This window comes from Pogoniulus pusillus, chromosome 21 (genome assembly GCF_015220805.1).
Source record: "Pogoniulus pusillus isolate bPogPus1 chromosome 21, bPogPus1.pri, whole genome shotgun sequence".
Taxonomy (NCBI): Eukaryota; Metazoa; Chordata; class Aves; order Piciformes; family Lybiidae; genus Pogoniulus; species Pogoniulus pusillus.
Genome location: NC_087284.1, coordinates 19,190,817 through 19,217,812, shown reverse-complemented (window position 1 = coordinate 19,217,812; position 26,996 = coordinate 19,190,817). Strand labels below are relative to the sequence as shown.

The window sequence follows — 26,996 nt, the reverse complement described above, 5'->3', positions numbered from 1 at the left end:
GTGTGGCACAGTTGACTTGCTAGAGGGCAGGGATCCATCCAGAGGGACCTGGGCAGGCTGCAGAGGTGGGCCCAGGCCAACCTCATGAAATTCAACAAGGCCAAGTGTAAGGTCCTGCACCTGGGTGGGTGTAATCCCAGGCACAAACACAGGCCAGGTGGTGAATAGCTGAGAGCAGCCCTGAGGAAAAGGACCTGGGGGTCTGAGTCGATGAAAAGCTCAACATGAGCTGGCAGTGTGCACATGCAGCCCAAAGAGCAACCATAGCCTGGGCTGCAGCAAGAGCAGTGTGGGCAGCAGGGCAAGGGAGGGGATTCTGCCCCTTCACTCTGCTCTTGTCTGACCCCACCTGGAGTCCTGTGTGCAGTTCTGGAGCCCCCAGCACAAGAGGGACATGGAACTGTTGGAGTGAGTCCAGAGGAGAGCCACAAAGGGCTCAGAGGGCTGCAGCAGCTCTGCTATGAGGACAGGCTATAGAGCTGGGGCTCTTCAGACTGGACATGAGGAGGAAGTTGTTCACCATGGCAGTGGTGAGAGCCTGGAATGGGTTGCCCAGGGAGGTGGTTGAGGCCCCATCCCTGGAGGTGTTTAAGGCCAGGCTGGATGAGGCTCTGACCAGCCTGACCTAAGGTAGGGTGTCCCTGCCCATGGCAGGGGAGGTGGAACTAGATGATCCTTGTGGTCCCTTCCAACCCTGACTGATTCAATGATTCTATGACTCAGCCTGGAGAAGAGAAGGATTTGAGGAGACCTTATAGTGGCCTTCCAGTATCCGAAGTGGGCCTACAGGAAGGCTGGGGAGGGACTATTGACAGGGTCTTGTAATGACAGGAGGAGAGGTAATGGGTGTGAACTGGAAGAAGGGAGGTTTAAACAAGATGTTAGGAAAGGATTCTCTCCAGTGAGGGCGGTGAGTCACTGGCACAGGTTGCCCAGGGAGGCTGTGGATGCTTCCTCCCTGGAGGTGTTCAAGGCCAGGTTGGATGAGGCCTTGAGTGACCTGCTCTAGTGGGAGGTGTCCCTGCCTATGGCGGAGGGTTAGAACTGGATGAGCTTTGAGGTCCCTTCCAACCTAAACCATGCAACGATTCTATGATATTGCATGTTAATGAACCCTTAACTGCACCTGCATGTAGATGCCTCCTTCTCTTAGCTGGGCTGAGCTCACAGCACGATAGAGAGGAGCTTATTTAGAGCTGGGATCATTTCCAAGCTGTAAGGCCCAACAGAGCCTGAGCAGATTTGTCTGTGGGGCTAGGAGAGGGAGGTTTTGCCAGGTGCTGTTAATTCAGCATTCCCTGGCTGTTAGTGCTGTCCTAAGCTGCCTACCTGCTTTAACTCAACTGATGAGGCAGCAGCTGCTGTAAATCATTTGCACCGTCCTTATGTTTGGCCCCCCAGCAGAGAGACAGGAGAGTTTGGAGGTGGTCTTACTATCAGCTCTTGCCTTCTCCTGGGGAATGGAGGTGGAGATCAAGTGGCCAGAAACACTGGTCCTAGTGCAAGTTCCTGTCCTCTCCAAGGAGAGAGAAGCTGACTTGACTTGCCCTCTTCCTCCAGGATCTTTTCTGGTTCTGAAGGTACTGTTGCCAGGCTATACTTAGAGAAGTGCATTGTTTCATCCTGTAAGTATAAGCTGAAGTTCATAGTTCATTGTCCTTTTCATTGTTGTGCTTTGAGAATTGTTAGACCTAGGCTGATGCTTCTTATCAGAGCTTGGCACTCTGTGATGCTTCGAGGAGCATGGGGAGAAACAGCTGCCTGCGGAGGGCAAAAGAACAGCCAGAGGTGGTGCCCCTACAAAGATCTTGGGAAAGGAGCTTCCAGGGATCACAGTCCCCTGTTGGACGGATAAGCAGTTAGGTATTTGACACTGCTTCAGAAGTCATGCATTTGTGAAGGCAGATGCTGACATCAAACACTTGGTTACTTAAGAAGGTGGAACTGGATGTGATGTTGGTGTATTCTCCTTTTTCCTCCATGTTTTCCCTTCCTCTAGGTTGCCACTCTGCCTTCTGCTTTAACTCTGTGCTGTCAGAAGGCATTTCAAACAGGTTCTTCTCTTTTTTTCAGCTTGAGTGATTCTACAACTACCTGAAGGGACATTGTAGCCAGGTGGGAGTTGGCCTCTTCTCCCAGGCAACCAGCAACAGAACAAGGGGACACAGTCTCAAATTGTGCCAGGGGAGGTCTAGGCTGGATGTTAGGAGGAAGTTGTTGGCAGAGAGAGTGATTGGCATTGGAATGGGCTGCCCAGGGAGGTGGTGGAGTCACCATCCCTGGAGGTGTTCAAGCAAAGCCTGGCTGAGGCACTTAGTGCCATGGTCTGGTTGACTGGCTAGGGCTGGGTGCTAGGTTGGCCTGGCTGACCTTGGAGGTCTCTTCCAACCTGCTTGATTCCATGATTCCTAAAATCTAAAGAGTTAATCTTTCCTACACACGCTAACTACAAAGGTTTGCTTCTGGCTCAAGAGCTGCTTTGCTGAAGCAGCACTTTTCCCTCTCTGCTCTGCTAAGGTCTGTACTGTCTTTTCTCTCTCTTTCTGGAATCAGATTTAGAGTTGCTTCTCCACAGAGTCTGAAGGTTTCTTTTTTATGATTATTATTATTTTAAGTAAGAAATGTAACTGTGGTGGTGTCCCACTTCCTGGATGACATTGGTAACCTTACGTGTGGCTACTGACATTTCAAGGGAACTGTCTCATACAGGCAGCCTCTGTTTGACTAAATTTAGCCAGCCACAGATCAAGTGGCAAGTATGTTCCACCCTGAAAACTATTTTAGGGAGGAACTTGCCATAGGCACTAAGAGGCTAATAAGTTGTGTGGGGGAGAAGAGGGGAAGGAAAAAAAAACCAAACCCAACCTTCAAACCCAAAATATTTTGCAGGAATTGTTGCTATGTTCTGAGCTTCAGCTCTTGGATGCTGGGCTTCTGAATCACATTCACTGGGGAAGCAGCTGCAGCTGTTTGATGCTGCTGCTCCTCAGCTCTTCCTTACCATCTCTTTGCATGCTGGGCTCTGAGCACAAACTCTCCTCAGCGGCTCAGGCTTTGTGTACTGGCTTCTAACATGAAGACCTTTACCCCCAGCAGTCCCTGCCAAAGGGCTAGGGTGGGTATGGATGGTGTAAGCAGACCCAGCAAGATTCTGTCCTAGGTTTGTAAGGGCTGTGCTTCTGTGTGCCAGAGTGTCCTGGCTGCTCTCTGCTGTCCCAGATCGTGAAATGTTTCTTTGGATTCATTTGTGACCGAATTAGCTGAAATTGCTTTGGGAAACCGACTTGGTAAAATCACAGAGAAGCTGTGGTGTGGGCATACTGCTCTGTAATTAATTGGGTAAAAACTGATTGTTGGCTCCCCAAAGTGCATTCATGCAGGTTTGTGTGCACCTAGCCAAACAGTTCAAACCCTGTTCTGATTCAGCTGCTTCTAGACCCTCTTCACTGTCTCCTATAAAACTGTCCAGTAGCAAATAAAAGGAGGTGTACCTCTGTGTGCCTGTCCTCTCCGTGCTGCCAAGGCTGCACTGTGATGGAAGATGCAAAGCCAGCTGGGAGTCCTGCCAGGAGCTGACTCAGGGTGAAGTACCTCTGGGACTGAGTGTAATGGATAAGAGCCACACCCAGGCTGGTTAAGCAGAGCACCTGGTGCTGTCTGCTCCGGCAGCGATTGAGAAAGACCTTAGTGCTCACTGGCATAGCCCCGTGACATCATGCTCGTAGCTTACCTGGCCTGGGAGCTCTCACAGCTTCAAGGTCTTGCTTTGCCCCAGGCTGTGTGAGTGGGGAGCTAGCACAGACCCTGTCCTTGTGGGAGAGTGGAGATGCTTGAAACTAAACTGGGGTGTCACAGGTTCCTCCAGGTCAGCATCTGCCGCAAGGATGCACTGCCTTCAGCTGGCATCAACAGCCTTCAAATGAATCATAGAATCAGTCAGGGTTGGAAGGGACCACAAGGATCATCTAGCTCCAACCCCCTGCCAGGGGCAAGGACACCCTACCTTAGATCAGGCTGGCCACAGCCTCATCCAGCCTGGCTTTAAACACCTCCAGCCGTGGGGCCTCAACCACCTCCCTAGGCAACCCATTCCAGCCTCTCACCAATCTCATGCTCAACAACTTCCTCCTCACATTCAGGCTGAAATTCCTCACCTCCAGCTTTGCTCCATTCCCCCCAGTGCTGTCACTTCCTGGTGGCCTGGAAAGTCCCTCCCCAGCTTTTCTGTAGGCCCCCTTCAGATGCTGGAAGGCCACAATAAGGTCACCTCAGAGCCTCCTCTTCTCCAGACTGAACAGGTTGGCTCCTTTGCTTTTTCTTGGGGCTTCTTTTTTTGCTTGAGGATCCAGAGGTATGTTAGAAACAGAAGATAGTTCATTTACAGCAGGGATCTGAAAGAGTGCAAGACTCCTTGCTGTGCTACTGACCTCAGCTTCATCTAGAAACAAAGCAGGGCTAATACCTATTCTGCCACAAAATTCAAGCTCTGGAATACTGAACACTACTTAGACTCATAGAACTGTTTTGTTGGAAGAGACATTTAAGGTCATCAAGTCCAACCATCAACCCAGCACTGCCAGGTCACCACTAAACCATGTCCCTCAGCACCATATTTATATAAGCTTTTAAGTCCCTCCAAGGATGGGGACTCCACCCCTTCTTAGGGCAGCCTGTTCCAGGCCTTGACAACCTTTTGGGGGAAGAAGTTTTTGCTAATCTCCAACCTAAATCTCCCCTGGTGCCAGGGAGTGTTTAAAGGAGCATTCATGGGACTGTTCAGTGGTTTTGTGTTTTTATTGGCAACGTTGTCACTTATTAAAATGAAAATAATCTGGGGATCTAACAGCTCTTCCTCATGTAGTTGCTTGCCTCTGCTGAGCTCCAGTCAATTGACAAAACAGTTCCTGATCTTCTTTGTCAGGTGTTAGGACAGTGTGAGACTAAGCTCGATGAAGACTTTTTGTTAAACAAAAACTTCCCAAACGCCCCCAAAACAACGAACCAACACCCCCCCACCAAAAAAAACAAAACCTCCAAATAATATTTTTCATACCATAGTTTCAGGAAAAAGAATCATAGAATCAACCAAGTTGGAAGAGACCTCCAAGATCATTCAGTCCAACCTAGCACCCAGCCCTGACCAATCAACTAGACCATGGCACTAAGTGCCTCATCCAGGCTTTGCTTGAACACCTCCAGGGACAGTGCCTCCACCACCTCCCTGGGCAGCCCATTCCAATGCCAATCACTCTCTCTGGCAACAACTTCCTCCTAACATCCAGCCTAGACCTCCTCCTCTCCAGGTTTAGCCTGGAGAAGGACAGAAGGGATCTTCTCAATTCTCATCAGTAGACAAAGGACAGGGGGCAAGAGGATGGGGCCAAGGACAGGACAAAGGGCAATGGGCACAAACTGCAACACAGGAATCATGAGAGAAAAATCTCCTTTGCTGGGAGGGTGCTGGAGCCATGGAGCAGGCTGCCCAGAGAGGTCGTGGAGTCTCCTCCTCTGGAGAGATTCCAGACCTGCCTTGATGCATTTCTGTGTGGCCTGCCCTAGGTAATTCAGCCTTGGCAAGGAAGTTGGACTTGATCTCTAGAAGCCCCTTCCAGCCCCTAAAATTCTCAGGCAACTTGCTCCGGGTGACCCTGCTGTAGCCGGAGGGTTGGACTAGATGATCCTCAGAGATCCCTTCCAATCCTTACCAGTCTGTTCCTCTGTGATACTTGGAGAGGCAGAAGCCGAAGCAGTCTCCCTCCCCCTCCAAACAGTGGTTCTCTTTTAACCTTTTCCAGTAGGATCAGCTTGCTGTGGAATGGCAGAGAACAGTCTCGCTGGCCTGATGGAGAAGCACAGCTGCAGCCGGGTGTTGTGAGGAGGTAAGAGGCAGCCATCTGAGGGTGATTCTCCAGGGGGAAAAGAAAATATGCTGAGTCTTGTGTTGGCAGATGAAGTTCTTAATGAATTAGCTGTGCATCTGCTGGCAGATGGGCAGCTGTATGAATGGCTGGTAACTGTGTGACCCTGCTTCCCCCTCTCCCCCCCATAATCACTGGCAAAGGAGTGATTGGTGGCCCACAGCTGGCAGTGCCCTTGAGACCTGCAGCAGGAACAGCCACAGCTGTCAAGATTTGCAGAGGCTTTTAACCAGAGTATGAATGTAAAAAGGTGAAATGAGAACATGAGCAGATACCTTACTTTGCCTTGTTTGATCTCTGCTGTGTTCATGGAGTGGGAGGGGAGGGAGAAAAAGGAATCCGTGCATTCTTTGCAGGGGATGGAGGGAACACTCATTCAGCTACCAAATCTGCTCCTAACGAGAACTTGCCACTCCCTGCATTTTTGGCTGGCTGCTGAGGTCAGAAGGGATAACAGTAGCACTGAGCTGGGGTTAGCATTGCTCTAGGTATGAGGAGGGAGCTCTGCTTTGCCAGTGTAGGCTTAAATCGTCTCCTCCCATGGATACAGCTGACACTTAAACCATTAATACTTCAGCAATAAATCTCCTCTCATGGTAGATTCCTAGGAAAGTGGCTTTGATAAAAATCAAGATTGCTTAACTGGAAGCCTTCTGTTTTCAAGGCACTTGCACTGCAGTGCATGATAGTAGATTTATAGACCTCTAAGATCATAAAGTCCAACCGCCAACCCAGTGCCACCATGCCACAGCACTTTCTGCTGAAGTACCATATCTAGGTGTTTTGTGAACGCCTCCAGGGGTGGTCATTCCACCACCTCCCAGGGCAGCCTGCTCCAATGCCTGACCACTCTTCCAGTGAATCCCCCCTCCCGCTATATTTCCATTCCAAGCCTTTCCCTGGTGCATCTTGAGACCATTTCCTCTCAGTCTATCATTTATTACCTGGGAGAAGAGACCAATCGAGTGTCCCTCAGTGTGCCTCCTTTTCTGCAGGCTGAACAAATGCATTTCCCTCAGCTGCTCCTCACAAGACCTGTTCTCTAGGCCCTTCACCAGCTTCACTGCCCTTCTCTGCACACACTCCAGCAACTCGATGTCCTTATTGGAGTGAGTGAGCTGAAGCTGGTGCTCAATGTGTGTCTTCACCAATGCTGAACACAAGGGGACAATCACTCCCCTGGTCCTGCTGGCCAGACTGTTGGTGATATAGGCTGGGATGCTGTTGCCCTTCTTGGTCTCCTGGGCACCCTCTGGCTCCCATTGATCTGGCTGTCAGTCAAGCCCCCCCAGGTGTGAGCTCTCTGCTTAGGAGAGGAGGAGCTGCCAGGCACTCAGGGAAGCTTGTCATTGGGTTAGTCTGCAGAAAAATCCGTGCTTGAGAGTAGCTCCTCTGGGAAACTTCAGGAGTTCTTGAAAGGGGCTTTGTGCTGGTACCACCAGCTCAGGACCATCCTTCTGATGGTCTTGGTGGAAAGTAATGTGTGGATAGGCTTGAGTGAATGCCTGCAGTGTTTGAGAGGTGTTGAGGTGACTGCATGTATGTAGATCAGCTCACCTGGTCGCCTGTATGTGAGATGTGATGTTCAAGGAAGGTCAGAGGTGTGGTGCTTGTGGTGAGAAGAGCTTATGCCCATCTCTAGCCAGAAATTTAGGCACCACTGTCCCAGAGCATGTAGCTCACAAACTCTTGTTTGATGATGGTTTCTGCAGTTGTAGATAAGGGCCAGGTTTCAGTGAGCAAGGAAACAGAGACCATGAGGACTTGAAAATCACTGAAAGACCCAGACACTGCAATATTTGCTATGACTCATCTGGGCTGTTGCTTGAAAAAGGCAGCCTGAGCAGTCATGGATCCCCTTGCTCCAGGGGACAGCACTCATTTGTGGACTTACTGAAGCTCTGACAGCAGAACTGGGGAAGGGGAGCAGTTCCCACACCAAGCCTCCCACCGCTGATTACCCTCAAACCAGGGAGAGATGCAGCTCAGGGAGAGCTAGCAGGCTAGTGTCTTCCTACCTGCTCTTTGCACTGCTGCTAAATGCTTTTGAGCAGTAAAAGTCCAGGGAACAGGTTCTGGTGTCCATCTTTCTCTTGCACACAGCCAGCGAAACAGTTGCAGGTACCAGCAACTCCTGGAGCACAGGACACTGAGTGCTGCCAACGGGAGGTGAGGGTGGGGGGAGCAGTGAATGGGGGAAAGCTGGGGTCTGCGTTATCAAAGCGTGAGGCTTTCTCGAGGGTATTTAATGAGGTCTCAGCAGTGTTTTCGCCACTTAATTTATTCCAGACTGACAAGAGGCTTCAGGAGCTGCTGTGAGCTGAGCAGCGCATCCGGTCACTTCCCTGCAGCCAGCACACCACGCTCCCCCGGGGCCGCGCTGGGAGCTGGAAGTGCTGCCAGATGAGTTGTGGCAAACTTGGCAGCGTTGCTGCCTCCTCCCTAGGGGTTAGGGACTCGGTGAGCCCCGGCGGGAGTGGTTCTGTCCCCTCGGTGCGTGCTGGGTAGGTCTGTGCCGTTTGGCTGTTGGGCAGCCCAGTTTCAGCGGGCAAAGGAGCGCTGCTGTCAGCAGCCGCTGCCGGTGTTTGCTCAGCGAGCAGGAGCTGGGCTGATAAGGTGTCCTTCGTGATAAAGCTCTTGGCTTGTTTGTCTGCTGGGTCACAGCTAGCTGGGTGCTGTGCCTTGCTGTGCGTTAAGGGTGTAGGCTCTTTAACCGAAGTTAAAAGGGACTTTGAATGGGCTGGGCGCAGGTGTCAGAGGGTTAAAGCAGAACTGTTCCGGCCGTTGCAGGAGGCAGCAATAACATCACCTTGCAGGGAGCAAACATCTCTATCTCGGCTCGCCAGCCCCGGAGAACCTCCATGCGAGAGGGAAACACTCCCACGTCCATAAAGCCATCATCTGCTCAAGGAGCTTTCGCTCTTTTTAGCCAAGTTTCTGCAATGCTCTATCGCCATCCTCAAGGCAGGAAAGACGATGAGTGGGGGTGGGAAGGGGGGGAGAGGCTTGTGTGGAGGCTCGGCTGTTGAACAGCGCCACCTGCTGGCTGGCCGCAGGAGGCAGGGATGTCCTCCCAGCGCTGCCCTGGCGTGGCCCACGCTCGACTGGCTTCCAGCCGCCGCCCCTGAGTCCCCCACGCAGATTTCTCGGGAGGAAAAGACGTGCAAAGGTGCGAATCAGCCGTGCCTTGCACCTGCAGTGTGGCAAGTCTGACCCAGGTGCATAACAAGTTAGCCATGGCACAGCAATGTGCCCTTGTGGCCAGGATCCTGGGGTGTATTAGGAGGAGTGTGTCCAGCAGAACAAGGGAGGTTCTCCTTCCCCTCTACTCTGCCCTGCTGAGACCTCATCTTGTTCAGTTTTGGGCTCCCCAGTTGAAGAGGGACAGGGATCTGCTGGAGAGGGTCCAGCAGATCCCTGGACGATTAGGGGACAGGAGGGCATGGCTGATGAGGAGAGGCTGAGGGACCTGGGGCTGCTTAGTCTGGAGAAGGGAAGACTTAGAGGGGATTTGATAAATGTTTGTAAGTAGCTGAAGGCTGCCAGGAGCAGGAGGACAGGCTCTGCTCCCTGCTCCCTGCAATAGGACAAGGAGCAATGGGTGCAAGTTGCAGCACAAGAGGCTCTGCCTCAACACAAGGGGGAACTTCTTTACTGTAAGGGTCCCAGAGCACTGGAACAGGCTTCCCAGAGAGGTTGTGGAGCCTCCTTCTGTGGAGACTTTGAAGGCCTGTCTGGATGTGTTCCTCTGTGATCTGTGTTCGATGATGTGGTTCTGCTCTTTCAGGGGGGTTGGACTCCATGATCTATCTCCTTAGGTCCCTTCCAACCCCTAACATCCTGTGAGCCTGTGATTTATCCACTTCATGCAAAAACTTCTTCTTTGTTTGTTTGTGGTTTCAGGGCTTGACAAAGCTTTTGGAGAAGATTTTTCATAAAATCATAGAATTGTTTTGGTTGGGAAAGGCTGTCAAGACCATAAAGACCAAACATTATCTAATTCTACTAATCACAGAAACATTCTAGTTGGAAAAGACTCTCAGGATCATAGAATCAACCAGGTTGGAATAGGCCTCCAAGATCATCCAGTCCAACATAGCACCCAGCCCTAGCCAGTCAACTAGACCATGGCACTAAGTGCCTCAGCCAGGCTTTGCTTGAACACCTCCAGGGATGGTGACTCCACCACCTTCATTGTGGGATGCTGACCCTTCAGCTGAGCTGAAGGACTTGTGGTATGAGCCAGACCAAAGACTTGACTGAGCCTAGAAGAAATAGAGGCCAATTTGCAATTTCAGTGTGATGACACAAACAGGAATTCCTTCAGCTGATTTTGCTTCTGAAGCCTCCCCATCAAGGTACAACTGACTAGTTTTGAATGTCTTTCTAAATAACTGATGATGCAGCTTCTCAACAGACCTGTCTGCTGTGAGACTCCACTCTGTTTGGGAGACTCTTCCACTTGATCCATTCTTTAGCCACCATTCTTTCTAGCCAAAGTGCTGTGCTTGGTCTGGATGTATTCCATGACATTGAGTGAGAGGTCTTCAAACTGTAAGATTTGTCTGCTAGCTCTGTCTCTTCTATGTTCTGGACTTCATGCAAGGTGGAAGGTAAACCCCAGTAAGCTTCTCCCTTGTGATAGTGGTGTCAGCTGTGTGAAGATCTGCACAAAAATTGTTTCAATTGAGCCAAGATAGAAAAATTTGCCAGAGTCATTATCTCAGGTAGACTAGGATCAAATATAAATATCAGTGCATGTACTTTTGCCTCAAAATACTCTCATGTGGTTAAACCTGGAGGTACCCAGGCCTCTACTTGAGACTAAGTTCCTTACCTTGGCTGTACTTTGGGTTTGTGTCCATGTTACTCCTTTTTGCTGGTTAATGGAAGCAGCCTGCTGTTGCAAACACTACAAGAGAACTGTATGAGCAAGCTGCAGTAACTTGGAGGTAAAAAAGTCCCACAGTGGTCTTTGCTTGCCATTTGCTGCAACTGCAGTACTATAGCTCACTGTAGTAGCAACTCAAGGCCTGTTTGTTTTATTCATTGCCCACAAGGTACTGAGATGTTTTTATATCTTCATGTCTCTACTCATATGTTTACCCTTGGAGACACTGATGAGAGAATTGGGAGTGGAAAAGTATTGCAAGAAGACATTGAGGTCCTGGAGCATGCCCAGAGAAGGGCAATGAAGCAGATGAAGGGTCTGGAGAACAGGTCTCATGAGGAGTGGTTGAGGGAACTGGGGCTGTTCAGCCTGGAGAAGAGGAGGCTGAGGGGAGACCTTCTTGCTCTCTGCCAACTACCTGAAATTAGCTTGGAGCCAGGGGGTTGTTGGTCTCTTTTTCTATCACTTACTACCAGGGAGAAGAAGAAATGGCCTCAGGTTGCACCAGGGGATGTCTAGACTGGATATGAGAAGAAACTTCTCAATCAAAAACTGGAACAGGCTCCCCTGAATCCTCATCCCTGAATGTGTTTAAAAGCTATAGGGATGTGCTGCTGAGAGACAGAGTAGAGTTAGGTAGTGACTGGATTTGATGACAAAGGTCTTTTCCACCCAAAACAATTCTATGAGTCTATGGACCCACAGTTCCCTAACATGCAGGGAGACTTGGATTTGATGCTACTTTCCTGTTTCTTGGAGAATAAAGCAAACTGTGACATTTACAAGCTTTGGGGCAAAAATCCTCTCCATTTGTAAAATTCACTAATAAAAATTGAATAGTAATTCCTCAGCCTGCTGCAAAGTCATAAGAACTTTTCCACTGGGGCTAGAAAGCTGCTGACAGCATCATCAGCTTTTGTGCCATGGTTAGTAAATTGGTTCAGCTTTGATTTGTATCGAGATATAGCAAAGATGTCTCCAGCATGTGATGCAGATGAGCACAGTTTCCAATCTGAGCCGTTTGAACTTGATAAAATAAAGATGAAACAAAGGCCCTTCCTTCCATTTGCTTCTCCCTTGGCTTTCAGGATGGGAAATAGCTGGGGTGTAGCTTGAATAAATCAAGTCGAAGGAGCAGATGAAAGTGAGGGCATTGTGTTTTCAACTGAGTTAAAACCCATTGGGCAGACACTGAAGCTTCTGCTCTGTTGATGGTGGGATGAGAAATCAAATCATAGCATGCTCATAATGTTCTATACTGCTTATCCTGTAGCTATTTATTTCAGCACATGAGGTGGGGGCCTGTGTGACCTCAGAAAGAGCAGTGCTGGGAAGGAGGAAAGGGTAAATTACTGTCAGCACAGTGGTGCAAAGGTTGAGGAGGATCTTTGATTTGAGAGCTCTAGGAAAGAGCATCTCAAACATTCAGTAGGGAAACCTGATTATGACTCCTCCTGCCTTGGAACAGTCTTTTTTCTGAAGTGATATTTGTCAGGTAGTGGAGGTGATGTTTTGCAAGGGGCAAGAGAACACTCTGGATCAAAGTATTTGGTTTTTCAAGGTGAAGCTGCCTTAAATTGTGGAGAGGCAAATGGGTAGCAGTGAAGAACAGTCTGTGCATTTTATCACTCTTTGAACTCCAGCTGTAAAACTTACCATAGGAAAGCCAATAAAATAGGAGCCACACAAGCAAACAGAGGCCACGGGATTGTAGGCAAACATTTATTTTGGCGCTGGTGGAGCCACTCCTGATCAAAGTGGTTGGAGTTTGAACCTCTTTTAAGCTGCTCCCTGCTGGGGCTGGGAGTGCCCTGTTCTTGTCTTGATGGCATCAGTGTCCTCTGTGCAGCTGAGGGGGAAAAGGAAAGTATCAGTAGGGAGAATGGATGTGAGTGTGAGGCTGCACTGCTGCAGTGTGAGACAACAGGGGCTTATGCTAAAATAAGCTGCTGCCTGCTTTAGGAAAACAACTGAAGGCTTATTGTGTAACTAGATAACACAGGGCCAACAGGGAATGCTTTCCTGTCTTGCAGGCTCCTGCCTGTAAGATTGAGCAGCTCTGAAGCCCTTATCAACAGTATCCTGCTGGCAGAAATCACCTTGAGCCTCAGGCTGGGTCCTTCTAGAGCCTCTTCATTTGAACTCTTTTTGTTTGGGGTCATCCTCCCTCCTCCAGCCAGAGGTGCTTGAGTATTCCTTGGCATCCAGTTTCCTGGCTGAAATGAATTGCTCCTCTCTCTTCCTTTCAGGCTGCATGGTTGGTGTCTGGGGGCTCTAGGGGGCTTGTCCAGAATCAATGTTCTTGCCAAGTTTCACTTGCTGGGGCGATATTTCAAGAGCTTCTAGGTGGAGGTACCACGAGCAAGTAATGCTTGGAGACAGTGTCATGCAGAGAGGAGAATGTTTAAGGCCTCATCAGCCACATGGCCACATCTCACTTTAAACTGCTCTTGTTCTGTTCCTAATTTCCAACCTTCTTTCTGTGCCTCCCTTTATCACCTCCCACCCCCTTTCCTTCTTACATTTTTCTTTTGAGGCCTAGCAAGGCTTTAATTTTCTACACTGGTTGGTCACTATGGCATGTGCCACATTAATCTCCTCTGCTCCGTCCTACTGCTGCACATAAATGAGCATCTTCTCACCTCCATCCTATTGCTGCACACAAATGAGGATCTTCCCAGTTTAGAGTCATGTAACTAGGCTGTGTGAGTGAGGGCTAATTTTTAGGTGGACCTCCATGCTGATCTAGGGATGTGCTGATGTGAAGGAGTGGTAGGAGATGTTTTCATTTCAGACTTTGCCTGTTGAGATCTGTGACTAGGCTGTGTATGACTTGGTAGAAACTACCTAGTAGCTGCTTGATCTTAACTTTACCAATGAAGTGTATTTGCTGGAACTCCTGGGGACCAGACTCCCATCCCATCTGTGTTGCTGAAACATTCATCATTCCTGGGAAGTACAGTTCAGAATAATCCATTAAAGCGACTGGGGTTTATAATCTAGGCAGATTCTTCATCACAGACAATTGCATGAGAACTGGAGGTAAAGTTAGCTCCATGCTTTACATTTCCAGGGCCCTCTGGGACAAGGATGTGATTTTTGCTGTAATATAACACCCTCGAGATGTCCTGTTACTCTTACTCCCCTTTCTCATGCTGCAGAACACTAAAATGAAGCCACTCTGGAATTATTTTAAGGCTACACTGGAGAATGAGGAAGATGTAGGAGAAATTGAAACAATGGATCTTTATGGAAAGAGCATAGAACATAACAGAAATAACATGATAAAGACCTTTCCAATTCAGGCAGTCTTGCCAGGAAAAGCTGAGAGCCCAGAATGTGGCTGTGGAGTTCACTTGAGCCTCACTCCTCTGACTTCAAGTTGAGCTGGCTGGATGCTTGTTTTGACCTGCGTCTTTGCTCAGGTTACAGATCCTTGGAGGATGTTGCTCTGGCCCCTGTGCTGCTGAGTTGTGTTCAGGGCCTCGATGTTGCTGCAGTGCCCTTTTTGAGGCCATTTCAGGCAGAGAACTGCAGTTGTTGCCAAATATGTTTGAATTCTGGTGCAACGGTGTGAGTACACCACAGACCTTCTGGGGCAGCAAGGGATTCATTAACTGTGCTTGGATTAGTGAAGATGAGCCTTGGTTTTGTTACTTGAGCATGCACAATGGTGTCCAGTTGAAAACAGGAACTCAAAAATGGAGACATTTCTTAGGCTGAAAAGGCAGAAGTCTAATCTTTAGCAATTAACTTACCAGTTTTTAGGTACCTGAGACCTCCTGTAGTGGCTTCTGCTACAGATGATCAAAGAGGAGCACCTTTACCACGTGGAGGACAAGCCTGGCTTGTCTGCTGTGGTGGGCATGGGGGCCCTTCCAGGTATGTCCCAAGCTATAAGGAGCCTGGTGAATTTGGGTACTGTTATGGGATTGATTTCAAGTGGAAGGGCTTAAACTAACGCTGGGTTTGTTTTCCATCCACTGAGTCTTCCATCAGGTAACAGACCAAGAAGCTTGGTGGCAGGAATTTGGGTATTAGTCACACTTTGGTTGTATGTTTGTGGTGGGATGGAGCTGAGCAAATGGACTCTTGTGTGAGTGCTGCCTCCTGTGAGTGTGATTTTGTTAGCTTCTCTTCAGTACATAGCTATTCTGATATCTTGGAGTCGTGGAAGGAGGTAGATCTAAAGAACTACTGACTTAAGAAAAAAAGACCTTGTGTCATTTTGTGTGTTGTGATACTCTTAGTAGTTATGAAGAGCTGAACCACAGCTGTGGTGGTGACTTGGATGAACAGCTTCCAAACCAGCATGAATAATACAGAGTTGAATCTGGAGAGTGGTGACTGAAGCTGTGGTGGACCCCTCTGACCTTGGACCCCTCTGACCTTATTTCTTTTTTTAACTGGTGTTTTGTTGTGAGATTTTCTTTCTTTACTTTTTTTTTTTTTTCCCAGTTGTTGTTTTCCCAAATCAAGGTGAAATAGAGATGGGCTGAAGCTGCAGTGTGTTAAACATGCTGTGTCTCATTTTCTGGCACTTGCTGGTTCATGTTCCGTGGTGGTAAACCTCTAATGTGAGCAAGTCTTTGGGTCTTGCTCACCTTTGGAGTGGAAGGTGAGAATTTTGCTGCACAGGAGGAGAGTGATACAGCTGATAGCTGTAGGTTGCTCTGCGCTGTTGGCCATCTGTGGTGGTGGAGTCACTGTCCCTGAAGGTGTTCAAGAAAAGCCTGGATGTGGCACTTAATGCCATGGTGTAATTGATTGGCTAGGGCTGGGTGCTAGGTTGGACTGCATGACCTTGGAGGTGTCTTCCAACCTGGTTGATTCTATGATTCTAGTGGAGGTGTTTGAGACTGGATGAGGCACTTAGTGTCATGGTCTAATTGACTGGATAGGGTGATAGGTTGGACTGGATGATCTTGGAGTTCTCTTCCAACCTGGCTGATTCTGTGATATTCTATGTGCAACAGAATGCTTGTGCTGCTCAGGAATTTATTTGAGCTGCAATATGTGGGTGTGTAGGATGTAGACCACGTGTTAAAGCCTCTGTGAACCACAGCTGCCCTAACTGTACAGGCTGAAGCTCACCAAGATATACAACCCAGTACTTGTTTCCATCCTTTGTAAGCCTGTGTTCAGCTCCGGGACCCTCGTGTCAAGGTATGGCATTCCTGCACATACGTTTTCAAATTAGAACTGTCTCTTACTCCTGATCCTCCTCCTGTGCTTCAAGACTCCCAAATAAGTCTCCACACTTTCCAACCCTAGATCCTAATCCAGTGTGTTGCCCTATGCTCATTTACTCACCCATCATCTATGCCAGCTGCTAAGACTTCTGGAATGAGAAGGTTTGGCACTGGGATGCACTGGGGAATATAATTTGTGTTTGCTTCTCCTGGTGCTTCATGCTCAAAGCAAGGAAGAATTTGTTCTCTGCTAAAATAGAATGTGTGTCAATGTGAAAAATATTTCATAATTAAAAAAAAATCCTATGCTCATTTAACTTGTTCCCTTCCCTTCTTCCCCACCACACTTGAAGCTTTGGATAGATCCTGGAATCATGAGCAGAAGAGGAGAAAATTGCTTCTTCAGTATGAGTTTATTAAGAAGCACAGAGAGGGCATAGCTTAGGTGCAGGATGATTCAAGTACCACTTAAACTACTAAAGAACAGCAAAACTCCAGGTAGATTCCAGAAGACTCAAATGATCACTGTGAAAAAGGGCACGCTCCTCCTCTTTGGTCTTTGCTTTGTAGTTATAACAATCTGTGCTAGTGGAGGCTCCAGGGGAAATCAAAAATGTTGAGTGCTGTAACTGCATAATCTGTGAGGCACATGAAAGCTGCCTTTAGCCTGTGTAGAAATGGATACCTCTCTAACTCACTGCACAACAATATTTAGGCTCTCTCCTCTTCTGCCTGATGTTATTTTCATCGTCAGATGGGAATGTTGCTATCAGATTCTTTCTACTTGCAGCTGTATACATTAGAAGCAAGAAGTGGGCCACAGCATGCGTCTAGAGCTAAAATTACCACTAGAGGCTCTAGTGGCTTCCTGGAGATAGTGAAAAGCGAGGGTTGTTTCCTCCAGGATTGTTGTAGCCTGTAAGCAAGTCACTTGGCTGGAAGAGCTTTGGTGGTGTGCAGGCCTCCTGGCATGGGGTTGTTGCTAATAATAATCTAGGTAATTCTTCACAGTGAAGTCAGCACAAGCGACGGTGGTGTGGTCTTCGTTAGTCAGCACTGCCGAAACGGTGTAATCTCCCTGTGGGAGGCAGACAGGGCAGGAGATGAGTGTGCTAGTCTGAAGCAGGCTGGAATGTTTTGGTGAGAAGAACTAGATTACAGGCTGTGAAAGGAAACAATGGTGGTGTCTACTTCGCTCCCAGCCTTGCTGAGAAGTGTAGGAACAAGAAATAAAAACATTAGATAATCACTTCTACTGCTGGTGAGCTCTGAGCTGCATCTCAAATCACACTCGGCACCTCTCTCGCTGGGGCTGCTGGCTGAGCTGCATCTCTCTAACCTCACCCTCCATTTTGGGCTAACCCACTTTGCTTCCTAACCTCTTGGCTGAACCTCCATTCTTCCTTGGGACTGGGGTAAGGTTGAGAGGGGTAGGGGGAAGGTGAAGGGGTGGTTGAGAGCCCCTCCTGGGGACTCAGGTTTCTGGGAGGGCTGCTGTGTTCCTGTATTACTTTTACCTTGTATATTTCTGTCTGTAACTGTATATGCTGTAAATATAGAATCATAGAATCAAGCAGGTTGGAAGAGACCTCCAAGATCATCCAGGCCAACCTAGCACCCAACCCTATCCAGTCAACCAGACCATGGCACTAAGTGCCTCATCCAATCTTTTCTTGAACACCTCCAGGGATGATGCCTCCACCACCTCTCTGGGCAGCCCATTCCAATGCCAATCACTCTCTCTGGCAACAACTTCCTCCTAATATCCAGCCTAGACCTCCCCTGGCACAACTTGAGACTGTGTCCCCTTGTTCTATTGCTGGTTGCCTGGTGGAGGAGACCAACCCCCACCTGGCTACAACCTCCCTTCAGGTAGCTGTAGACAGCAATGAGGTCCCCCCCCTGAGCCTCCTCTTCTCCAGGCTGCACACCCCCAGCTCCCTCAGCCTCTCCTCATAGGGTTTGTGTTCCAGGCCCCTCACCGGCTTCATCGCCCTTTTCTGGACACCTTCCAGCACCTCAACATCTCTCTTCAGTTGAGTGGCCCAGAATATCTGTTTGCATATTGTGCTAGCTGTAAATATGAGCTTCATTCATATTTCCAGAGCCGGCTGAGTCTAGTCTGGGTGATTTCTAAAGTGTGTGGGGGGGGCGGGGAACACCCAAACCATCACAATGAGTCCATCAGGAGTGTCTCACCCATGCTGTTTGTATGAGAGAGTCTTCCTAGAAACTGAAAAAAACCACACTTTTCCCATCAGAATTTTCCCAAACCCCTTCCTCTCCAAACCTTTCAGAACTGGTGAAGGACTTGCCCATCTTCCCTGCCAAAATTCTCCTGTCAGGGACATCAATGCTGACAGCCCAAGTTCAAAATGAAAACATTGCAAGGGGAACAAAATGTTTTCATGAATAAAAATAACTTTCAAAGCTGTGGAACTTCTCCTGTTTCTTGTGAGCAAGCACAATATGGCCTGTGCTGTTTAATAACTGGAAGGGGAAGAAGTGCTCAGCTGTCTGGCACTTCTCCTCTTTGGATGGTCTCTTCTCTGGACCTTATTGCTCAGTGTGTGCACTGCTATTGATAGGGATTTTTAGAAGAGGGCACTCTGGGGGATGTGTGTGTAAATGGCTCAATCTGTGATGAATTCCAAACAGAGAGAACAAGAGGGACTTTAGTTTTGAGTGGTGTAGCTGAAACTACCAATACTTCAGATTTTGGAGAGAACTTAATGCCATTTTGGTGTAAAAGTATTCAACCTTAAAGACCTGCTCTCCCAGGATGCTTGGACTGTGATAGTTTGGGTGTTACCTGCCCCACCACACTTTAGAAATCACCCAGACTAGACTCAGCCAGCTCTGGAAATATGAATGAAGTTTATATTTACAGCTAGCACAATATACAAGCAGATATTTACAGTATATACAGTTATAGACAGAAATAGACAAGGTAAAAGGTAATATAGAAATATAAAACCCCTCCCAGAAACTTGAGTCCCCAGGAGGGGCTCTCAACTGCCCTTCCACCTTCTCCCACTCCTCTTTACCCCAGATGTTGCCTTGTGCCCAAGGAAGATTGGAGGGTTGGCAGGGGGGGTTAGGAAGCAGGTGGATTAATCAGAGAGATGGCAGGTTAGGTTAGAGGGAAAAATGCAGCTTAAAGCCCAGGCAGTGACTGTCTTATCTATATTTAGACTCTAGTTCTTATACATCTCAGCAAGCCTATGAATGAAGTAGCCATCACCATTGTTTCTCTTCTCACAGCCTGTAATCTAGTTCTTCTCACCAAAACATTCCAGCCTGCTTCAAACTAGCACAGGACAAAGAAAGGCACTGGGCAAGGGAGGCGACAAGGCTTACTTCAGAGAATCACAGAATGCTAGAGGTTGGAAGAGACCTCTAGAGATCATCTTGTTCAACCCCAACATTTGAAGGAGAAGGTAAACTAGATTTCATTCCCTCTGAATTGCTGGCAGTTGAGGATCTCTGTGTTTTGAAGTGAGGAGGGGAATAAAGTTGGGACAGGAGATTTTGGCAACAGTGGCTTCCTGGCTTTGACCCACAGAGAGCTCTTGGACCACTTAGAACTCTTCTGGTTGTGGAGTAGACAGAAGCACAGCTAGAATGAGTCAGGTTCTTGGCATTTGCTCTCTACCCTGGGATTTCTGAAGCAGTAACTGGCCTGTGTCCTCACAGAGAGGTTCAAGTGAAGTGTAACATCCAGATTTAGAGTGAGGCCCAGTGGCAGTGTGCTGGTGAGAATACAATCTTGTCATAACTGCTGCACAGGCTGCGCTAATGTCCTTTGGGCTGCTGAGATGAGGCTGCTCTTTGTAATGAGCAGGAGATGATTGCTGCATGGAATAACTCCTTATTGCCAGCGTGGAAGGGCTGTGTCATTTGCCAGGTTGATTAATTAACAGCAAAAAAAACCCACCCCAAACCAAAAAGCCTTCCTATTCCCTTGCTCACAAGCATGTTCATTCTCCAAAAAGTTCTAGTTTCATTCATGGAAGGCAGTTTATAACAACTCATTTCCATTCCTCATTAGTGATTAGAGATATTTTTCCTCCTCAGAATATTTTTTTTTTTCTCCTGAGTAAAAAATTGTTGCTAAAAGAGGGCTATGAACAATGTTAGAATTTATGACTCCAGTTTCAGCTAATCTGCCTAGAACTGGAGTTTTACTGCTTATGCAGACATTTCTAGGGCTTCTTGTTAGTCTACAGAGCTGTTTCTCAGATTATCTGGAGCCTTTACTATGCAAGTGTCTTCAGTATGTCAGCAAAGCTGCTCTTGGAGCAGGATGATAACTGATGAGAGCTTGCTCTGTAGAGTATCTCTGGGGAAGAGGGATTGCAAGGGTGGAATACCTTGCATAAGGGACCCAGCTCCCCATGTGAAAGCCTTGGAAAAGGAAAGTTGTGGTTGCTGCTGCCACCGAAGGCATGCATCTAATGGAGGTGCTTAAGATGTAACTGTTAGGAAGGCTCGATTGTCTTAGAAGCCTTCTTATCACCTCTGTAGGTCTTGGCAAGCCCAGCTCTCTGGGACTTGTCTCCTTGTTATGTATTTCTATCCTAATTCTGTTTTCTCCTCTTCCCACACAAGGACCAAGCCTGTACTAAGGAGGGCCTAGGTATCTGTGAGACTCTAACACAGCTTTTATATCTAGTGCTGAGGAACAGACAGGTCATGTTTCTGTGTCATTAAATCTAAGGATTGTTTCGCTGACCACCTGAGCTGTACCTTTGCAGTGAGGACCATCATCTTTTCTTCACCATGTTCTCAGCTTGCTGCCTTGAGGAGCCAAAGCTTACATTCCTGTCTTGAATCCAGTCTCTTCATGTATGTGGCTAAAAGTCCTTTGTTGTTTAGTCTCAATTATAGCTTCATGTTGTGCTCTGTTAAAGCACACAGTGATGCCTTCAGCATATCAGACCTATCTTGCTTTGCAGTGTGATTTGGTTGACTTTCTAGAAGATTTGTCTGAACGTGGAGAATGTTGCTTCTGAAGAGCATGTGTAATGGATTACCAGGAAATTCAGAGCAGTGCCGAGAGTACTGCCTGGTTTCTCACCTCTCAGAAGAACTATTTTAAGGCTCCATAAGGGATAGAATGAGAGGGAATGGTTTTCAGCTGGAAGAAGGGAGATTTAGACTGGATATTAGGAAGAAATTCTTTATAGTGTGGGTGCTGAGACACAGAAAAGGCTTCCTAGAGAAGCTGTGGGTGCCCTCTCCCTGAAGGTCTTCAAGGCCAGGTTGGATGAAGCCTTGAGCAACCTGATCTAGCAGAAAGTGTCCCTGCCCATGGCATTAGGTTTGGAACTAGATGAACTTTTAGGTCCCTTCCAACCCAAACCACTTTATGATAACTCAAGTGAAAGCATTCACAGACCAATAATTTGTGCTTTCACTTGTGGCCTGGAAGACCACATATGTACAGTGGGATACATAGAGCCGCAGCAGTCATCCAAGATGCCTTTGTAGCCAGTGAAGATGAATAAGCTTCTCCAGACTGTTCATCCCACTGAGGACTGAGCTGAATTGCAGCTCTGTTCTCTTTGGGGTCCCTTGTTGCTGCTGCTTCCGTTGTTATTTTAAGAGTAATAGAGGCAGAGTTTTCTAAAGAACATACAGATGCATGATGCAGTGTTGGTAGAGGGTATCTGCTGTCCTGAGGGAAACTGACCAGCTCTGATAGCTCCCTAATGCTTGAAGCAAAGCTACTTAATTTCATATTGAGAAGGGTTAGTCATGTAAACACTATCAGATCCAGCCTGTTAGCCGAACCGGCTCGGAATATGCCGATGTGTTTGCTGGTACTGCTCTGATCATAGCTCAAACCAGAAAGCTCTTCATAGCACAGCTGTGGTAAACTTACCTGTGGGATTTCTTTGAGTCCCAGTGTGACTGGTCCCTCATAGTAAAGGTATTCTGAAATACAAAAATGGGGATGGGCAGTTAGACATGCAGCATGTGAAGGAAACAAGTACCTGACGGTTGCACAGGCTCTGAGCAACCTGATGTGGCTGAAGATGTCTTGCTGCAGAAGAGTTGGGCTAGATGACCTTTAAAGACCCCTTCCAATCCAAACCAGTTTGTGATTCTGTAACTGTAGGTCTATTTATTTATTTATCTTCACTTAAAAGTGTTCCAGTGGCAAGTCTTAGGGAACTGCAAACTGCTTTATGTGCAGGCTTGCAACAGCTTTCCTGGGAGAAACATCTGGGTGGGTACTAACTTCTGGGTAAAGCAGGACAGTCCCTGGGCTCAAGCTGAATCTGCAGTCCCTGTCTGAGTGGAGAAAAGCTTGGCTTTGCACATGTGTGTGACTGTTCCTGTGTTCCTGTGCATGCACACTGCAAATGGGGAAATGAAAGGGGGAGTGAGATTGCCAAACATCAGCCCCTGACTACGATCTATTAAACATCTGCAGCTGCAGGAGATGAACTCTGCTGCTTTTGTAGCTTTAAGAACAACAGTTCTGAGCTGAGTGGTCTGTAGCTGTGGACTTCTGCTTGCCGAACATGACCTTAAAGTAATAAATAATCTCATTGCTGAGGGAATATTTATCTGAAAGTTCTTGGTGACTGGAAAAGAGCCCAAGACTTTCACCTTGAGGAGAGGCTGAGGGAGCTGGGGGTGTGCACCCTGGAGAAGAGGAGGCTCAGGGGTGACCTCATTGCTGTCTGCAACTACCTGAAGGGAGGCTGTAACCAGGTGGGGGTTGGTCTCTTCTGCCAGGCAACCAGCAAAAGAACAAGGGGACACAGTCTCAAGTTATGCCAGGGGAGGTCTAGGCTGGATGTTAGAAGGAAGTTCTTCACAGAGAGAGTGATTGGCATTGGAATGGGCTGCCCAGGGAGGTGGTGGAGGCACCATCCCTGGAGGTGTTCAAGCAAAGCCTGAATGAGGCACTTAGTGCCATGTTCTAGGTGACTGGCTAGGGCTGGGTGCTAGGTTGGACTGGATGATGTTGGAGGTCCCTTCCAACCTGGTTGCTTCTATGATTCTAATCATGAGCATGCTTGCTTTTTGCTGTTGAAGGAAGGACAACTTTGGCACCAATAGACAGAACTAGCAAGCTGTTCTGTGATTCCACCTATTTTTTTGTAGCTTGCTGGGCTAAACTGTGCAGACTTCACTGAAAACAAAATTTTTGGGTGTTTTGGTGTTTAAGAATTTCTTGCACAAATAGCCCTCCAAGTGGTGGAAAAGTCTAAGAACTTCTTAAGTATTCTCTTTTGTAGGTGTCATGAAACAGTCTTTGACAGTGCCAGAAGGGTTTGATCATATTTATGAGTGTGTGCTGTCATCTTGATGCTTGTCACTTCTAGAGAGTTGTTTTAGTCCAGTCTCATTCTGTTGGTTTAAAGTGTTTCTTGTGAAAGGTTGGGCAAAATGCTTGTAACATGCTTATGTCACAGATCAATGTCATAGAACTTTGAGACCAAGTTAATAGCATCACAGAATTAACCAGGTTGGAAAAGAGCTTTGAGATTGAGTCCAAACTATCACCTATCACCTTCTAAGTAAGTAAACCATGGCACTAAGTGCCTCATCCAGTCCCCTCTTAAACACCTCCAAGGACGGTGACTCCACCACCTTCCCAGGCAGCCCATTCCAATGCAAATCACTCTTTCTGTGATGAACTTCTCCCTAACATCCAACCTATACCTGCCCTGGCACACCTTGAGGCTGTGTCCTCTTGTTCTGTCACTGGGTAGCTGGGAGAAGACACCAACCCCCACCTGGCTAGAACCTCCTTTCAGATAGTTGTAGACAGCAGTGAGGTCTGCCCTAAGCCTCCTCTTCTCCAGGCTAAACATCCCCAGCTCCCTCAGCCTCTCCTCACAGGGCTGTGCTCCAGCCCCCTCTCCAGCCTTGGTGCCCTTCTCTGGACACATTCAAGCAGCTAAACATCTTTCTTAAATTGAGAGGCTCAGAACTGGACACAGTACTCAAGATGTGGCCTAAGCAGTGCTGAGTACAGGGGCTGAAGGACTTCAGGAGGGTAATAAAACCTCCTTTCCTTGCTACCAGCTACTCAACTGGTAGCTCACCCCACCATGGGTCTTGCACATTGCCTGGATGCTCACCCAGCTCTTGTGGGATTCAAATGCCTCAAAACATCATGTGGAGGTCAAGGCCACAAACTTCAGTCACATAGAGCCATAGAATCAGTTAGGCTGCAAAAAAACCTTTAAGATCATTGAAGCTAACCATTAACCCAACACTATTAAATCCACTGCTAAACCATGTTCCTCAGGACTGTGTCTGCATGCCTTCTAAATGGTGCCAAGGATGGTCCATCCCATATCATGGTAGATATCTAACTTCAAAAAGAATCCAGAGAAGGTCTTCCCCACACATCTATGAAATCTGAGTCAGTGCCTTCCAACAAACTTGTATGAAAGGATCATGATTCTAAGTTAAACTAGGAAAAGGAGAAACTTGAGACAACATCAATTATCTACACTTTTGCATTAATGAGGAGTTGGTTAAAGGCAGTGTCCTGATGATCCTTGGAGGTGGGGAGATGTAGAGCTTCTCAGTGTTGCCCTGAAAAACCTAACATCAGATCAGAGAATGAAATAAGTAAGCTTTGGCTTGTCACTCTCTAGATGATGAACTATGTGGTCATACTGTACTCATTCACTTCTGCATCCCTGGCTGCTTCACCTGGCTACCAAGAAGTAATTCCTTTTCAAAGAGCAGTCACCACTGCTGCTTGCTTCGGTGTGTGAAGTAGGAGCCCCAAAGTCTGACACATCTCCACTGCAGAGTGTGGTGACTCAAAAGCTTTAAAAATACAGCACAGCCCACTCCTTAGTTCACAACTTTGACAGAGTCGAAATGAGAGTCAAAGGCACTGCAGGCTGCATGACTTAAGGGGTGAGTCACTCCCCTGGGACTTGAGCTGTGTGTGCGGTGATATGAGCTGCCTCCTCAGAGTGGTGTGGAGCCTGCAATGGTGTGGCACACAGTTCCTGTGTCCTTTTCGTCAGTAGAGAGTCTTGTCTCTCCTTCAGTCAACTCAGCCTACCAAATGTTGGATGGCAGCAGAGGAGGGTGGAGAGGAAACTGGGCTGTGAACAATCACCTTTCCCCAAAAGTCCTCCTCTGCATGGGCGTGGAAACTCCTTTTGGATCACATGGCTTGTCAGAGTTGGATTTAGACTGTTGGAAAGCCATCCAGACTCTAAACATACAGTTGCAGCATTCCAGCTCTGCAAAGCCTGTATTTTAAAATGAAGTAGGAGTCAACAGGCCATAAATTTGTTTCTGAAATGATGGCAATGCTAATCTCTCCTTCAGTGCTATTTTTTCCCCCTCCTCTTTGCTGTCACAAAGTAGTGGTTACATCAAAGCTAGATGAAGGCAGTTGTGGGGCTCTCTGAGAAGTTGTGATTGCTTTGCTATGTGGTGGCCATAGCTTCTCTCAGTAGGCAGTGGAATCACCTTCATTGGCTTCAATATTTTAGGGAGCCTCCAACTGTGGAGTTAAATGCTGCATGTCCATGTTTGCTGCTTTATGCTTCAGCATTGTCCTTTATTTAGCTCTTTCTAACCAGGGGTCTTGCAGCAGTTCACAGTTATTAATGGATGATTAAGGGATTGAAGAAGAGAGGGTGAAGGAATTGGGACTGGTCAGTCTGGAGAACTGAAAGATCAGGGGACAGCACATTGAGGGTGGGTGCAAAAAGGGTAGAGCCAGGCTCTTTCCAGTGGCAAGATGAGGCAGTGGGCACCAACACAGAAGGCTTCTCCTGAACATCAGAAAAGACTGTAAGGGTGACTGAGTCAACACTGACAGAGGTTACTTGGAGATTGTAGAGTCTCTGTTCATGGATGTGTTCAAAACTCCTGTCTGGACATGGTCACAGGCAACCAGTTGTAGACAGTCCTGCTGGAGATGGACTAAATGGCATTCAGAGGCCCTTTACAACCTTAACCATTCTGTGGTTCTGTAACCACTCCTCTAGAAAACTCCTATGACATTCCTTTCTTCAACAATGATGGGAGGGAAAGGCAATACAGTTTAAAAAGTATATCCTGATAGGAAAGCAAGGGCAGCTTACATTTTTAGCGAGTTAAGACCTGCCAGGAAGGAATGTGGATCTGTAGATGTGCTGAACTTTATTATTCATGTTCACTTTGGACCATGGCAACATCCTCAGTGCTTGTGCTGGAGGATTTTCGAAGCCCATTCAATGTTTCTTTCACATGAGGATTTCTGCTATAACTCCTGAAGTGTAAACATCTTCCGAGGCTTTAAGGACTGAATTATCACAACATCCTTCACATATTTTTTTTTCCCTTCTCCATGTATTCATACATTTTTACATGTCTCCATTGAAAAAGCATGGACACATCTGCTGCAGTTAGTGTAACTGTCAAAAACAGTGAGCCTCTCTCATTGAAAGAGTTCTGTGGGGTTTTTTTTAAGAGCAAGCCCAGATGTAGATGCAAAAAAAAAAAACCCCAAACAAACAACATTCAACAAAAAAACCCAAACCAACAAAAAACCCCAAAATAAAATACAGGAACATTTGGAACAGGATAAATAAATCAGGAGAGCATTTTTCCAGTTACAAACTGTTTTGCAGGTGAGTTATGGTATCTCTCAAGCAGGCTGTCATTAGCAATGTGCTTCCAGTCCACATTCTATTTTCAGCCCTTTCTCTTAAAGACTTCAGGTGATTGCTAGAGAAGGTCCAAGAGGACATTTGTAATGTACCACTGATTCGAGGTGATGTTGTTGCATTTGTTGTAGCAGCTTTTCACTGTTGCCTCTACCAAAAGTAGCTTATTTTTCCCTTGCCAGCGAACAAGCCTCCAGCAGCTCTTAGTCTGAGGCAGAGCTTTCAAATGTTTAAGTGAGAGCTTCCTCAGGATTACCTCAAGGTACTAGCTACCATTTATCATGAAGAGGCCTCTCATCCCTGACAAAACACCTCTAATGAAATTCTCACTCCTCTTTCTCAA

The 26,996-nt window shown here is 47.5% G+C and overlaps 1 protein-coding gene and 1 long non-coding RNA gene across 2 annotated transcripts in view; one reads left to right on the top strand and one right to left on the bottom strand.

Annotated features, from left to right (window-relative positions):
* The first annotated feature begins 1,430 nt into the window (after nt 1-1,430).
* LOC135184724 (uncharacterized) overlaps nt 1,431-26,996 on the top strand; it is a 50,604-nt gene continuing 25,038 nt past the window's right edge. Inside the window, exons 1-2 of the long non-coding RNA XR_010306140.1 lie at nt 1,431-1,625; nt 5,796-5,879. This is a non-coding gene — a long non-coding RNA (uncharacterized LOC135184724). The remainder of the gene's footprint in view (nt 1,626-5,795; nt 5,880-26,996) is intronic.
* The window catches only part of LY86 (lymphocyte antigen 86), a 32,576-nt gene continuing 21,975 nt past the window's right edge, over nt 16,396-26,996 (bottom strand). The window contains exons 4-5 of the mRNA XM_064160732.1: nt 21,889-21,941; nt 16,396-17,079 (exon numbers count right to left, since the gene is read on the bottom strand). Of these exons, the coding sequence (XP_064016802.1) occupies nt 16,984-17,079; nt 21,889-21,941 (149 nt within the window). The 3' untranslated portion in view covers nt 16,396-16,983. The remainder of the gene's footprint in view (nt 17,080-21,888; nt 21,942-26,996) is intronic.